At 38.6% G+C, this 17,661-nt stretch overlaps 1 protein-coding gene across 1 annotated transcript; it reads right to left on the bottom strand.

Moving 5' to 3' along the window:
• Nucleotides 1–11,336: 11,336 nt before the first annotated feature.
• Nucleotides 11,337–17,585, bottom strand: LOC107556890 (ras-related protein Rab-39B-like). Its single transcript, XM_016240137.1, has 2 exons — nucleotides 17,287–17,585; nucleotides 11,337–12,949 (listed from the first exon to the last, which is right to left on the bottom strand). Exons 1-2 carry the CDS (start codon nucleotides 17,499–17,501, stop codon nucleotides 12,523–12,525), a joined length of 642 nt encoding a protein of 213 aa, XP_016095623.1. The 5' UTR covers nucleotides 17,502–17,585; the 3' UTR covers nucleotides 11,337–12,522.
• Between the last annotated feature and the right edge of the window lie 76 nt (nucleotides 17,586–17,661).

A 17,661-nucleotide genomic window follows, 5' to 3' on the forward strand; every position in this document is an offset into this window, starting at 1 on the left:
ATGTCATTTTTAATGCAAATATGACATTATTTGACCTAACCCTACCCCTACCCTTACCCCTAACCATAGCCCATAACAAAGACATCTCAAACAATGTCATCTTTGCATTAAAAATTACATAACTGAGCGAATGACACTTAATGACAGTTGTCATAAACATGCATAAAACCTCCTTCATATTCATGACATGTGTCATGTCATGATTATGAAGGTGTTATGTCAGTCTTATGCACACCCCTTCAAGTAAAGTGTTACCCTTTTATAATATTAATAAGCCACCATCTCTGGCTTTGTTTTTTTTCTGCTCAAAGTTATTTCAGGGTTTTGATCTCTCAACTGAGAGAACACATCCAGTTTATTATATAATGAATATGTAATATTACATTTAAACTTTGACTATAGCCTAGACATGTTGCATATTAATTGCACTATTTATGAACCTCAAAGCATATGTTTGTGTATTTTGTGTTACTCCATAATGGTGTTCTATTTGAGGGCATTTGTAGTGTAGGTATAGGGCCCAAACATAACCTCAAGCCCAGGGGCCCCCGGCCCCCTAAGTCCTGCCCTGCAATCATCAATGGAAAGCTTATTTATTTCGAAAAATTTACCTTTATGACTGGTTTTGGGGTCCAGGGTCACATATATCTGATTAAATTACAGTGCTTTACGTAAAGGTTATATTTTTGTTTAAATTAACACACAAAGTAAAAGCATTTATTCACACTAACACAACATCTGGTTTGACAAAGGCTGAACTGCTAATGTATTTGATAAGACATTCTGTCTCTCAGACATAATACACACCTCTTTAGTTGTTAACACAATTTGGGGCGCCAAGAGAATCAATCATTAGCAACCCCGAATCCTAAAAATTGTGCATCAGAAATCTCTTGATAGTGATTCCACAGCTGTTTCAGAGAAACCCATCCACAGCTGTGCCATTTATGGCAGATGCCCTTTTTAAACAAGAGTGTGGTTTGACTGAAGCTCAGTTTGGAGGAGTCGAGTGTCTCAGCGAGGGTAGCCACACTCATTCATGGCATCCGTAAAACAACGACCAGATTTAGGATGCTTCACAATCTCCCAAATAATTCCATACTGTAGGATCATTTGTACACGATTATATATGTAGTTGCTGTTTTGATATGTTAAATCATCTTAACAGATGTGTAGGAAGATATTCTAGAGTGAAGCATCGTGGGATGGGGGCGGTAATGGTCATGATTGACAAGCACTTTGGCCAATCATATCGCTCTGATGATGTGTCGGCGACATCTGAATGGCTAACGACTAGTAGAAACTACGTTTTAAGGAGAAAATAATCAAATTACAAAAGATAAACAACTAATTAATACATGCTAGAATATCTTAGAGGTAACATGTTTTTATTATTACTCATTTTATCTACTGTAAGCGTCTTTCATACTGCATTCGTCTGTGAGAGAGAATGTTACAAAGTAGACATGTAAAAAAAGGATCTATTTCGGACTGAGGGATTTAAAAAGCTCAGAACATGGTAGATTTATTTAGTAAAACTATACAATAGCGTTAAGAAGCACTATGTATTACATTATGCTAAACCATGCCTTCTTCATCCTCCTTTTCCACATTCCAAATTCATCACGTAAGAGTTCGGTCCATAGAAAAGCTTCTATCTACAGCTATGTCAAGTCAGCATTAAATGAAGAATAACCATTACTATATTTGAAAAACATGTTATAGATCTTATTGTGAACAAACAATATGTAAAAAAAATGCAAAAAAATAAATAAATAAACAAACAAACCTTTGGCCCTCTAGTGGTTGAAGCATAAACGTACGCGTTATTCGCAATAATCGTCCCGGTGTGTATGAGGCTTGAGGCTGCCCCCTAATAGTCGACTAACCATTAGTCGACCAGAAGAGGCTCGGTCGCCCAAAATTGTAATAGTTGCTTAGTCGCTGGGATAAAAAAATTAATTAATTATATAAAATCCACAGGCGAAGTCACGCAGTCCGTGACGGACAGAACGTTAACGGCTGGTATATAATACAGTACATCAGGCATGCCTCGCCATCATTCATCGACCTCAAATATGGCTTATCATCTGAAATATGTAAGTATTAGCAACTTTACATGGCCACTCAATCTAAAGTCTGTGCAGAGCGTGGAGGCTGAACAGTAGCTCTCACTGCAGGACTGATGGAGGGGCCGGTGCATCACTTGCTCTTAAAGGGGTCATATGATGTTGCAAAAAAGAACGTTATTTTGTGTATTTGGTCTAATGAAATATGTTTATGCGGTTTAAGGTTCAAAAAACACATATTTTCCACTGTAATGAAATGTGTTTACACATTATTTTCCACATACTGTACATTATTGTTTCTCCTCTATGCCCCGCCTTTCTGAAACGCGTCGATTTTTACAAAGCTCATCGGTCTGAAAAAGCGAGGTTGCATCGCACCGCGTAAACATAAAACCATGTCTGCATTTGTGATCGGAGAAATGACAAACAACAAGTGCTACACTACACTGCCCAAAACTCATGTTTGAATTGTCAGTGGCAAATCCTTTAAATATAAAAACGTACTTACAGTCTTTGAGTCAGAACAGCCGGCATTGTAGTCTACTCTCCCAGGATCAGGAAACAGTCCTCCATAAAATGTGCTGCACACATCTGAATATTTGGGTTGAACTGTTCTGGAACAGTGTTGTAAATACAACATAACCACTGATTTCCAGTCGTGTCCTCTTTTGGAAGACCAAACAAAGTAGTTTCGCTTTCACAACGAAACACAGCATCACACAGCAGGCTAAAGTGAGCTTGAGAACGGCGTGGCCGGCGGAGTTGATGAAGGAGCGGCCGGAGGGCTTTAGAACGGCGAGGCCGGCGGATTCGACGAAGGAGCGGCCGGCGGGCTTGCGGCAACCACGTGACAACCCCGGGCTGGACTCCGCTTTGTCCACGGTGAAAGCCGATCCTGCGATCCACAGCGCAAAGTTGTAGTATTTCCTCAGCGACCAGCACGGATCAGCTCCAGGCATGACGAAGCAGATATCGTCCTCTTTTGGAAGACCAAACAAAGTAGTTTCGCTTTCACAACGAAACACACAGCGCCTTCACAACATGGCGGCGGCAGCAACAACAATACTACAGCGAGAATAAAAGTTATGCCTTCTTTCTTTGCGTGAGCATTTGGGCGGTGTTATGCAAATCTTCCCACATAGTGACGTAGATATGTGGGGGCGTGTTAGAACGAGGCGTTTTAGGTAGGCGTGGTTGACTCTTAACTTTTATAAAGAGCATCTCTTTGGATTTGAGACTTTAGTCTTTGCAACTTTACAGATCTTCTTTATGCACCAAGAGCTTGTAACACTCCAAAGAGAAAGGAACAATTGAAATCGCATCATATGACCCCTTTAAAATACTCATTTTTGGTCATACAGATAAGAGTAATACATCATTATTCAATTGTTATTCAATAACAACAAAACATTACGCTTTTGTAAAATAACTGTCAAAGCAAAAAGGATGTGCGTATTTCTGCCGTCTGTGAACTTGAGTGCGAAACTCTGTGTATACTTGCCTTGCAGATATGAAAACATATCTATAGAGAGCGAAATGTCTACTTTCAAATTAATCAATTCAAACGGAAAACAAATATTCTCAGATCATGTAATCTGTATGAAACATGCATATAGGTGCATCTGCGGAGATGAGTCAGTGTCGCTGTAAGTTGAAAAAAAGAGAAAGCTCTAGTGCAGGGCTGCCCAAACTAGGTCCTGGAGGGCCGGTGTCCTGCAGAGTTTAGCTCCAACTTGCCTCAACACACCTGCCTTCAAGTTTCTAGTATGCCTATAAGAGCTTGATTAGCTGGTTCAGGTGTGTTTAATTGGGGTTGGAGCTAAACTCTTCAGGAAACCGGCCCTCCAGGACCGAGTTTGGGCACCCCTGCTCTAGTGTATCAATACATTATTAAAATGTTAATGCAGCCTCCTTACTGTTTTTCCCTGACGTGCTTGAGTAGTTATAGGCTGTAAACAATTAAAAGCTCAGTGTGATGATTTAAAGGGTTTATTAATACATGTGCGATTAGTCGACTGATGCTTAAAATGAATGACTACTAGTCGACCAGAAGAATCTTTTTTCAAGGGCAGCCATAAATATCACATAGTCCTAACGATCGTAACTAGGCTATAATTTTGGCTGGGCTATAGGCAAATAGACCAACGCAGTAACTGGTTGAGAGCCTGGCATTCTTACCAACATAAACATTGCTTTAAAGGGGTCCTATTATGCTTTTTCACTTTTTGAATTTTAGTCAGTGAGTAGTGTTATGTTTGGGCATAAAAAAAGATCTTCAAACTTACAAATCTCAAAGTCCACTCCAAAGGGAGATATTTTGTTTTTAAAAAAATCCCTTTTCAAGAACTACAACGAACGGCTCGTTTGGACTACAGCGTTTGTTTTTCGGGTTTTGTGATATCACAAAGCGGCTCATTAGAATATCATTAAAATAATTCCCCCCTACAGAAATGTGAATGGTTGGGGGGTGGGGAGGGGCGAAGGTCGTGGTTAGAACGCTTGGTTGAGTGAGCGCATCAGACAAGACGACGAGGAAGAAGTGCTGCTGTAGCCTCAAGTTTTCGTAAGTTATTACAGTAATTATGTATGTAAATATGTATGTTACACTTATGAAAACGTTCTTATAATAAATTGCTGAGAGTACAATACTGGACAATGATGTAATCTGCAGAATTCACACTTCAATTATGAGACTACAGTGTTTCCCATACATTGAGTGCGGGTGTTTTTATATCACTGTATTTCTGAAGGAAACCAACTGTCTTCAGAAAATTGGATGTCATTTTCATTTAATCTTGCATGTAATGTCTGATAAGCAGTGTTTTTTTGAGCATAGCGCTGCTTTGTGTACCGCCGTTACAGGGAAACCTTGATCTTTACCACTCCAACAGCGCCTCCTGCTGGCAGAGAATGAGTTTGCACATATATGCCACCTGGGAAACACTGGATTATGGTATAAATAAATTCAACTGTATAACAGTTTCACTGCAATTCATGTTATAATGCTAGAATTAAATAACAATAAAAATAATACATATGCACTTATCTGTACATAGTAAATGCAGTTATTTTTAAGAGGTTGTTGACATCCTATCTAAAACGTGATTTAGCCAAAAAAACAATAACAAAAAAACCAACAATAACGTTACCACTCTAATATGTCTTGCAATATCCGTACGTGAAAAGGTTCTGCGCGATCCTCTTGTTCAATATTCTCGGGGTCTGAATCCGGCTCAAATTGATTTGGCAATATTGACGCCATCCTTAACTAAACCGGAGCAGACGGAACTTGCTGCTTTGGCAAGGGGCGTGGCAGTACTGAAACACCGTCTAAGCTGTTCGCCAATCACAACGCACTGGGACAGCTAACCAATCACATCACATTTTGTTTTTCAGAAGGCGGACCTTCATCAAACCTGGAACTAATCGAGCCGTTTGTGCCAGGATGGGGAGAAAGGTATTGTAATAATGTAAATTATGTAAAAAAAGAATGTGTTTTTCGAACCACCAAGCATGAGAGCATGTTCTAGTATACCCCCAAAACAAAATCAAGACTTTGTAAAAGAGCATAAAAGGACCCTTTAATGTATAGCAAATGTGATGCTATGCTATGTTGATTCATGTTTTATTACATTTTCTCGCTTTCCATTTTTGCTTGCAAGCTCTTTTTGGCTCGAAGGACAGATGTTGTGGCTTCAAGCTATTTCCACTGCATAGTTTTGTAACTTCACTTTATTCATGGATGAAAATTCAAACAAAGAATGATGAAAGTATGCAGTTTTCCGCAAAATCTGTTGGACAGCTCTACTTTTAGACATGTCATCATTGCCAGTTTGTGTAATGTTGCTTCAACCGTTGTGCCTCTCCGAGCAACACAGTGGTGGAGATTGATTCCCGAATGATTCAGTGTTTTTGAATAAATCAGTTGAACAAATGGATGAACCCAAACATGCCCTCTATAGTCTTATATAGTGCATTATTTGAGGGGACAGCCGTTTGTAGTGGTGTCTGAAACCATATTAATATACAGAATTGTGAATGACTGTATAGTGGACGATATAGTTATGGTTGTAACAATGTAACCTGAAGAATAAATCACAAAAAAAGGTCCAAATGAACAAATCTTTAAAAAAAAATTACTGTAAAAACCGGCAGCTGTGGTTACCAGAATTTTCCCGTAAAAAATACGGTAGCAACGTTTTAGGTTTTACGGTTTTAACTTAAATTTACAATTAAATATTGTAATTTCATTAACTGATATAATGTTAATATACCAACGTATTGAAGTACTGAAATCTGTTTTGTACCTTTGTAATACACAGATAACCATCAAATGCAGGTGGTGATGAGAAAGTCACATGATGAACCAAAGCCCATCACAAGCAGCTAATAACATATATAGAAGGTGCACAGTTTCATTCACACAAACACTACACCCCGTCAAGGTAACACACATGAAACTGAAATAATGCAATAAACATTCATTTAACAACATTATTGGTGTCCTTTGACAGCTCTTTGGTCTTGGCCATGGTGGAGTTTGGAGTGTGACTGTTTGAGGTTGTGGACCGGTGTCTTTTATACTGATAACGAGTTCAAACAGATGCCATTAATACAGGTAACCAGTGGAGGACAGAGGAGCCTCTTAAAGAAGAAGTTACAGGTCTGTGAGAGCCAGAAATCTTGCTTGTTTGTAGGTGACCAAATACTTATTTTACCGAGGAATTTACCAATAAATTCTTTAAAAATCCTACAATGTGATTTTCTGGATTTTTTTTCTCATTTTGTCTCTCATAGTTGAGGTATACCTATGATGAAAATTACAGGCCTCTCTCATCTTTTTAAGTGGGAGAACTTGCACAATTGGTGGCTGACTAAATACTTTTTTTCCCCACTGTATGGTTATTCACTGTAAATTATGGTCTTTTTCACTTCCAAAAACGGTATACTACCGTAAAATTACATGTAATGTCCAATACAGTTTTTCACCGTATATATAAGGGGAATTTACCGTTAACCATTTAACAGGTTTTTACTGTAGCATTTTTACAGTATTTTACCGTTAAATTCACAGTCATTTTTTACAGTGAAGGTGAAATCATATTGAACTGCTTATCTTTTACACACACACGCACACAAAACTTACTGTAAGAGATTGAGAACACCGATCTTAATTCTAATTTTATTTAAACATAATGAATCTTATGACATTTACCAAATCACAATGCAAAATATATTGACAGTTTACGATGCCCAGAACTTACATCATTACTATTAGCAATTATTACAGTTGATTTAACATTTAAAATGTGCAATACATTTCACTCTGCTCATCCACATCAGTGATGAACCCCCATAAAGGCCTGTTACAGATGTGTTTATGTGACTAGAATGGACAGTGGGTGACTAATGAAAGCCCTGCTGTTATACTGAATATCTATCTATAATACACAATCAACTTATTCCATTTACACTAGCTATTAGATTTATTTCCCTGCAACCAATTTTATTAAAATGGGGTCATAGAGCTGTTCTCTTTTGACCACCAGGGGGGGGGGGTACAATGTATTTGGCACCACCATGAATGATTTTATCATTGTTATAATGCATTCATATGTGAACTAGTACTTGAGAAGCACTATGTGCAGTTAAATATGCCATGAGTATGTACTTACTGAATGCAATTACCATAGAAACTAGTCAAATTGTGCAAAACCGTTCAGTGACCGCAACACAACAGCAGTGCGGTCACATATTTCAGTCCTTCAGATCTTTATTTGAATATTTATACATGTAAACACACTCCTTTAAATATTACAAAGGTAAAATAATCTAATTGAATCAACCCATCAGAATGTTAAATCCACGAGGCTTTTCGCACTGCATTTGACTATTTTTATATGTGTGAATTGCATTGGTAAATTTAGCCTTAATCCAACACATTAACTTCTCATTCTTATCTATTTCCCATCCCTGTAAACTTTGCATCCACAACTTCCAACTTGTATACAATGTAGCACATTTAGGTCAGTGGTTTGTCCACAAAGTGTTTTCACCGTCTGATTTTCCTTCAGTAATTGCCATGTCTCAACCAAAACATGGTTATGTTAGTGCATGTGTTTTATTAAGAAAAAAAAATCTATACAAATAAACCATGTTCTTGTAAGTTCTAGTGTTGGATGAAAAGTTGGACTTATTTACTCATTTCATTGTTAAAGTTTATACACAGTCAGTTTTCTGCAACCTCACTCATATGTATCTGATGTTTTTCATCTGCACAATAAAGCTGTGAAAATGAGCAAGGAAACCTGATTGTCCTAAAGCACATGGATCAAAAGCAACAGAATCTGTGATTTTTGTCTCATTTTCTGTGAGGAGAAGTCTCAAGTCTGCATATGATCAGCTTTGTTTACATATATATGTGACCCTGGAGCACAAAACCAGTCTAAAGTAGCACAGGTATATTTGTAGCAATAGCCAACAATACATTGTATGGATACATTTTTCTTTTATGCCAAAAATCATTAGGATATTAAGTAAAGATCATGTTCCATGAAGATATTTTGTAAATACATCAAAATTAATTTTTGATTAGTAATATGCATTGCTAAGAACTTAAACATCTTTAAAGGCGATTTTTCTCAATATTTTGATTTTTTTGCACCCTCAGATTCCAGATTTTCAAATAGTAGCCAAATATTGTCCTATCCTAACACACCATACATCAATGGAAAGCTTATTTATTCAGCTTTAGATGATGTATGAATCTCAATTTCAAAAAATTAACCCTGGTTTTGTGGTCCAGGGTCACATATTATTACAGAAGATAATTTGGCAGTTTGGGAGAATTTCGCACTTGGTCTGTAAAATAAAAAACATGTGTAACTAATTGTACAATTCTGATGTTCCTCTGACACAAAGACTTTCTCATACTCTATTTTCATACTGGCTCTGAATTAGAGTATGTGTAGTATGTTGACCTGCGGTTAAGCCACACAAACCTTTAGCTTCCACCTGACGTGTAAGTACATTGTGCCCTGCTGCTATTTACAATGCATTTAGCCGTACAGAAATGTATGTACAAACACACCCAGTAAAGCCGACGGCACATGATGGAACTAAAGACTCTCAGCAATGCTGCCTGCAAAACCTCTGTACAGCAAGCATGACTGATGTGCTGGTGAGATGAGGAGTGCCGTTATATCTGTTATATCATCTGCCGTGATCTGAAGCAGCACATGGTCTGGGTTACTCGTCAGATACAGTCAGTGCATGAGACACGATCCTGGTGTTATCGAGTTCAACCTCCAAGAAACTCAATTTTTAGAAGTGCTTGTGGGCGGTTGCCAGAGCAATGCTACTATATGTGGTCGTTTTAGCATTGCTATGCCCACTTGCAAGTCTCTGGTGTGTAGATATTGCCCGGGTCCCGCTCTTACACACCAAGAATGATAACTATAACTAAAAGAATTGCTATATTAGCGTCCACACCAATGCCTGATAACATTTTTTTCTATTATAAGAATGCACTGCAGATCTTCGTCGGCCACTTTAAATGTTCACGCTTCTTAAAGTCAAGTGGATTCTGATTGGATTTGAAGTTCGATCATTTCGAATGATTATTAAAGCTTTATAGTTGTTGTTATAGATATTGTTCTTGGTGTGAACTTCCAGCAAGTCTATGGGAATTTTTTTGCACTTGTTATATTGCTGCTAAATGGAAACTACAGCAGGTGGTGCTGTGATCAGCTCGTTTAGTTCAGCTGGGTGAAGTACATAAATCTGCAGTCTTGCTAATATGGAGAACTGTGTGTATTGAGCATGTTCTGTTTTTCTCTACAGCTCTGTTCCAATCTCTAGTGAGCTCAAAGTATACTTCGGCTTTTAAGTGTACACTAGAGTATGCATACAGTGAGAGTGGTGTAAATTTAATCTCCAGCATGGTACAAGCATAGCCAGATTGCTCAGGTACCAATACTCCAATGTTCTCCGAAGTTTTCACGTCAAAACTGTTGATACTTTGGGTGTAAGGTGACATCCGAACCAATGGAACTTCTTAAGTTATTCAATTGTAATGCTACACATTGGTGGAAATTTGTTGTAGACTTGTTTGCATGCAGTGATGCTCTGATAAGCACAGACAATACATAGCACCACAAATACTGGGTAAAATAGTCAATTTATTTCAATTGATATTTTCCAGTATTGAATGAGATGTAGTTATATACAGTACATGTGCTGCAGCCAAAATATGGCATTTCAATGTTGCTGACTATCTTTTGGATATCTTTAGGCTTTGTGTCAGGAATGTATCATGCTGTCAAGGTCTGCAGATCACTAGATTTTAAAACAGAGCATATGAGACATGATTACACTGAATGTTGAATGTGCAAAATTACATTTGCAGACCCAGCGATCCGTTTGAGGGGAGGTTTAGGGTACGTTTACACGACAACGATCTACTACAAAATGGAAACGTTTTTCCTTTGCTTTTCAGAAGAGTCTTGTGCACAGACGTCAACAATACAATCGCCGTTCACATGGAATCAGTGAAAAGTACTAAATTTGCTGTATTATGCATGCCAGGCCAGTAGTTGGCGATGTCACTTTGTAAAGAAACGTGTGCAAGCCTATAGACTGAACACATAATACACATGTTGCCAGACATACGATAATTATCGTATTTGTACGATTATTTTGACCTCTGTACTCTGTACAATCAATAATGAAAAAAATCCCATAATGTACGATCATTTCAGAATTTTTGTGCGATGGTAATTGTAATCATAGGACTTATATACTCATACACGAAATCGGCTCATTACAGACTGCACTCATGCACACTCATGCATAGGTACACCTAGTTATTTATCTATTATGGTAATTTGCAGGTCGTGTCAAAAAGTTGTTGGTCTAGATAAATAGCTGTATTCTTTACATTTGACTCGTCTACGATAATTTTCTTCCAAATACGATACTTTTGAGCTTCTGGTACGATACTTGGACATTTCCAATCTGGCAACGCTGGATGTCACCATTTTCACAAATTTGCATTTTTATAGTTTACATGGAGACAACAATAGTATTTTTTCCAAAAACATACACTTTGAAAGCCTTTTTCAAATATGTTTTCAAGCCCAAATTCAATGGCCAAAATGCATAAAAAGTTCAATTTTTAGTTGACAACAGTGTCGTGTAAAAACCACCTTAGGGGGCATTCACACAGAACGCGTCTTTGCATTTAAAAGCACAGGAATGGTTTTTAAAAAAAAGCACAGCACAGAATGCTCTTGAGACATGCTTTTGAGATGTGATGCAATAATGGAAATAACAGAAAAAATCCAAACAGCAGAATAGATTTTTTTTAAGAAACAGGTTCTGATAAATAATTTCCATGCCAACTTGCTACTGTACACTTGTAACGCTTGCTCCACCTCCGGGGTCTTCTTATTGGTCCACTGTTTTGAAACTGATATTGATGAGCGGCACTGTGTGTAAAAATTTAAATTCTTCTAACTTGACAGAGTTTTAAAACTCTGGCGCTGTAAAAGAAGCGAGTGCAGTGGTCATACACCTCCAGCTAGCGTGTGTTTACATAGAAACACAATAGAAAAGTAGCACATTAGAATGCGTTCTGTGTGAACGGCCCCTTAGTCTTGCCTTTTTACCTATAAATTATGTCTACCAGCCAGTTTTCACTTTAACATGTTCTTTTTGGAGTTTTGTGGCTTTCAGTCCATGACTCTTATTAACATAGATGGCGTTTATGTACTATGTGTAGTCCTAAAAACCTATTAAAAACACACACTTTACAGTATTTTGCTACTGGGAAAATATTATGCTCTCAAATGCCCTTCTCCTAATACCACCAGCCACTGACTAGCAATAGGAAGTAGCATGGCTCATGGCACTGACATAAACTAATGGCTATTGGATATAGTTTTTTTTAAGGACAAGCCATTTGTCCGTCTCCAACTTCCTGTTTCAATAAGGAATGTCAACACAGGAAAGAAAACCATGTCGTCAAGTCATTTTATGGGGTCTTTGAAGTATTTAAGTGTAGATAAGATTGCAATTACGATATGTTCTCTCTAAATGTTAACTGTACTATAGTAATAATGGTTAAAGGGAAAGGAGCAAGCCAAATAAACCATATTAGCTCCAGAGGATGTGAAGTACAACTAGACGCTAAAATCCTTTATCCGCACGCTATCCACAAGAGTGCTGCAAACTTCAGAACATGATGTGATCTCCAACAATATGAAGCAGGGCCTGTCCATTCAAGCCCAAATATACTACACCTTTGAGAGGCTTGTACCATCAACCTCAGACAGCGACAACGAGATAAGAGCAGCGGTCCAGGCCTGAGGCAGTGACCATGATGTGACACGTTAGTGAAGAAAGCGACGACCGACTGATACACAGGTGAGCGATTGCAGGTGGCTTGTGGGAGTCAGCAGTTGCAGCTCTTTTCTCGCTCTGCCTCTTCCTCTGCGGGATACAGAACTTTAGCGGTGAGGCCGCTCTTGACCCCGTCCCAGCCGTCGCGCGTGGAGATCTCGCCCATCTTCATCAGCTCATAGATGTCCCGTGTGAGCAGCTCGAAAGCACGCTCCACGTTGCTGTTGCACTTGGCCGAAGTCTCCACGTAGCAGATGCCGAGTTCGGCCGCAAGCTGCTCCGCCTCGTCCCGCGTCACCTTGCGGTCGTGGCTCAGGTCGCTCTTGTGGCCGATTAGGATGTAGACCATGTGATGAGGCAGGATGTGCTCGCTGACCTCTCGGTGCCATTCTCGCACGTGATCGAAGGTCTTCCTGTTCGTCAGGTCGAAGACTAAGAGGCCGCCCACAGAGTTGCGATAGTAGGAAGTAGTGATGGACCTGATGGGATGAAGAAGATGATATATTTTAAAGACTCTTATAATTAAATGCACCAAATCATGGCTAGAGATTCTTAAATTGGGTCATCAGATGCTAAATTCACTTTTACATGTTGTTTGAACATAAACATGTGTTGGCAGTGTGTGTGTACACAACCACCCTATATTGATAAAAAACCCACCCCAGTGCTTTTTCTTTAAAAAAATCCCCCAAAATAATATCCCCTTTCTCAGATCAAGCCGTTCTCAGATTCTTGGCTGTGTGACGTCAAGGACTATAGAAATACAAAGACGGTTTACTCCTATACTTCTGAATGGGAGAATCTGCAATGCGCAATATGGCGGGATAGTCCCGCCTTCTAAATGAAAGAGCCAATCGTTGATTGGTAAAGTCACTGTGTCACTGCAGCGGCCGTTAGGCTGGACCAGCCGATCCGCATGCACAGTCATAAGCGCGTTGGAGCTACGCATGTGCATTGGCTGGTCTAGCCTAAACAATAAGCTTTTAAAACACTATTTGAGCATAAGAAACAACATTCATGGGGCAGTTCATTTCAGATTTTGTTGCTGATTTGAAATATGTAATCGTGAGTTCAGCGAGTAGTTTTTGAGATTTCAGGATTCCCCCATTCATTTAGATAGGACTTGGTCTTGTTTGAGCTGCCCAGAGGCGTTGCAAATATGGCCGCTGAGTGAACAGACTTTCCTTGAAAGGGACTTTGGTAACGTCACACAGACCCAGGACCCTCCCATTATTGTTGATTGACACTGGTGTTTTAGCACAGACCCGTCCTGAGTGAGCTGTCATCAGTCCACCATTGTTTGGACGCCGGAGCAAGAATGTCTCCTAAGCGATTGAGGTGTTCTGTTGGATGTAATAATGAACATAGCAGTCGTCATTTACTCCCGACATATGATCCGCTGAACACACCGTTGTTTTTGAAGGGAATGCGCCCGCAATCTGCCTAAATTCGTTTATGTTCGCATGAATCATTTGTGATCCAGCTTCACCTCCAAGTGAGTATAAGGTTTTGTTTTTTTTGTGAATATTTGCAAATCGCCCTTTCCTAATAATGTTCCAGTCCGCAAGTTTCATGATGAATGTGGCTAAAGTTTACAGTCTCATGAGAACGGCTCATCACCCCATGGAAGAGAAGGGCGGGGTGAGTAGAGCTCATTAGCATTTAAAGGAACATGCACCGAAACAGCTCACAGTGAACAGAGCTGTTTTTGACAGGGTTTAAAAGGGTGTTGTTTTTCACTACCATTGAGAACTTTTAACCAAAATATGATATAGACTTTTCGTTAAGACCCTTAAGAATCAACTTGTGGAAAATGGGCATCTGATGACCCCTTTAAATGCAGATCACTGTAAAGGAATATTTTGGGTTCCATATACGGTTGCAAAGGGGCGGACAATTTCTGGAACTTTCCAAAAGTTCCGAAAATTCCTGAAAAGTTTCCAGAATTTGTGGAAAGTTTTGGAAATTTTCCAGAAGTCTACGGCCTTTTTGCAACCCTAGTTCCATACTAGTTCGACAGCATTTGTTGCATAATGTTTCAACTCTTCCCTTGTTTTCTTGAAAAAAAAGCAGCAAATTTCAAAGTTTTATCACAGCACTTGTGATAAAAGTAAATGAGACCTATTTTTGGAGGATTTAGGAGCAGAAATGTGCAACTCGATCTCATGAGAAAATGTAATTTTATAGAGATCGTACAAATTCATACTAATTTGCCAAAACGTAAAATAGTTAGAAATTGCCATTAGATAGTGCTGAAAATTTGAATCTCTTGAAGAATTGTATAAAATCCCTTGCATTATGTTTCTGTTAAAACTAATGTATTGTTCGAGCTGTAAAGCTGTTTAAATTATTATTATTATTGTTATTACTATTATTATTGTTATTATTACTGTTATTATTGAACCCAGAATATTCAATTTTGTTACTTTACTCATGTAACCTGAAACAAGAAGCCACTGGGCCTCCAATTGTATTTACTGCATAATAAATAAAGCGTCTGGATACCTTGTGGACATTTCAGTGTAATTAAATTGATAGACGGATTTTGCAAGATCAAAACAATTACATTTCAAGTATGAAAAATCAAATCATTTATAAGATTAAGCTGCAAAGTTGCATTTAAAAGAATAAACAACCTTGGAAAAAATTTATAATAAAGACAAAAAATGTATCAGGAGGACAACATTAAACCTACAAAACAGTGTTCAGGAGGGCACTGCGGCTAGAAATGAATGCATTCCTTATTTCTTAGTTTATTTGCCTGTGTGACAATAGCACTGGCACGCATTCAAGCAATGTGTCCATCTATGCTATATAAATTTTGCATCTGCAGTGGCGTATTTTATCAGATGGACAGTCAGAAGCACTGGCCCCATTAGCAAAGTCCGTAATCCGTCTTTACTGAAATTAATTTTAATTACACATTTAATCCTAATAGCAGTGGTGGACGAAGTACACAATCAAGTACTTGAGTAAAAGTACAGATCCGTATAATAAAATATTACTCCAGTAAAGGTACTCAGTTTTAAATTTTACTCGAGTGAAAATACAAAAGTACTTAAATTGTTATGTACTTAAGTAAAAAGTACCCATAGATGAATGTTTATTTTGCAGTTTTATATAGGCTACTTATACCATTTAATTTTATATTAGCATTTATTTTTAATAATCCTACTGCTAAAAATACCTGGGATTTTCCCAAAATAACCAATAAGGAAATAATGAATATAATAAGGAAAATATAATTAGATTTTCATAATGATTTTCTTCTCAAACCTTGTCTGTGGTGTAAAAACACCCCTGGCCAAATGCCCCCAGAGGGCATCACTTCCCACTTTGATAATTACTGTAGTTATCATGTTCTGAACATCACATCCTTTATTTTCCCTCAGAAGTAATCCATCTAGGTGGTTGAATAAAAATATTTGGACTTTATTTTAAAAAAATTACCTCAATTTAGCACCAGCAAGCTCGTTAGCGAGACAGTTAGCATCAGCTAACATTGATTTATTTTCTTTGCATGGTTATGAATAAACATTTATATTTGTCTACTCGTCTAGTTGATCCAGATACATAGTAACTTAGGCTATGTGTGCTGACAAACAATATAAAAACAGACGTCACATAGGGCTAAATGCATAGCATTTTAGTAAAACTGCTAACGTTACAGCAGCGGGGAAGATGAACGTGCATGAGTTATTTTATTTAATCTGTGTTATTTGAATATTATTTTACCTAAAACATAGAGACTCTGATGTTAATGTGTCTGCATTCAAGTGGGCTTAAACAGGTCACCCTTTACAGCAGATTTAGCTCACAAACAACTGACAGCTTTGACCTAAATATGATTTTCAGCTACAATAATTAATCCTAAAATTCGACATTAGGAACTTACTTGTATCCGCATCAGACCCGCGCGCGGTTCTTACATGTGAATTCGGTTCACTGGAGACTCGCACTAAACGGTTCATTTGAATCACTGAGTTGTCGACTCGAGAACAGCTGCAATCGGTTCATTCTGATTTGTGAATGAATCATTTGGTGCGATTTGCGAACCGATTTAAAAGGTTAATTGAAAAGAATCAGTTCGTTCTTGAATCAAACACCGCTTCTGCGTCTCGGAGCACGGGATATATTATAAGGAGTAACGATATGTTTTATGAAATGTAGTGAAGTAAAAAGTACGATCTTATACTTTGGAATGTAGTGAAGTAAAAGTAAAAGTTACTCAAAATAAAACGACTCCAGTAAAGTACAGATACTTGAACAATGTACTTAAGTACAGTAACGAAGTCAAACTAGGCTACTCCGTTACTGTCCACCACTGGTAGTTAATAGATCACATACTTGATGTCCAATTTTTCTGTGCATATCTATCATATGTGGAAATGAGACCAGCACTGAGTGTGTCTGATCATTCAGAATATAAAAGCAAGACAGGCTTCCCCGCTGGTTGATTTGTATAGTTCTTTAAAGCATTGAGGATGGATGTTTGTGCTGCGAAATAGGAGACAGCAGCAAGATCAGAGCCCATTAACAATAATAAACCAAACACATGCTCATCAGAGTCCAAACAGAGGATGCTGGAACAAATCAATGAGATGAGCCCGTTTATCTCATTCATAAACAGTCCTGGGCCTGTGAACCGTATTACACGACACCCAGCAGGTAAATGATATATAAAATACTGATATCTGCACAATATTACACAACCAATGGTATCACAAAATGTGATCAAATCGTATAGAGATGCACACATTCTGTTTATAGCACGATGCATGGAGACATCATAATACCGATAAAACACAAGACGAACCTGAATCTCTCTTGTCCGGCGGTGTCCCATAGCTGCAGCTTGATTTTAACGCCGGGCTCGATGTCCAGTGAGCGGGCGTAGAAATCCACCCCGACCGTCGGGTCCGCTGCGTCGCTGTAGACGCCGTCCGTGAACCGCTTGAGCAAAGATGACTTGCCCACCGTCGAGTCCCCCAGCAAAATGATCCTGAACTGGTATTGCCATAAAGTATCCATGGCATGGCGAGTGCAGAGCTCCAGGCAGCCACGGGCTCAGAGACAAAGCGGTGTTTACATTGAGTGTGTGTGTGTGTGTGTGTGTGTGTGGAGGATGAAGGTGGGGCTGAGGTGGATGTGCTGCAGTCATGTGATGCTCATTCGCATCTCGCTTCTTCTG

Source organism: Sinocyclocheilus grahami, unplaced genomic scaffold (genome assembly GCF_001515645.1).
Source record: "Sinocyclocheilus grahami isolate Dianchi unplaced genomic scaffold, SAMN03320097.WGS_v1.1 scaffold582.1, whole genome shotgun sequence".
Lineage (NCBI taxonomy): Eukaryota > Metazoa > Chordata > Actinopteri > Cypriniformes > Cyprinidae > Sinocyclocheilus > Sinocyclocheilus grahami.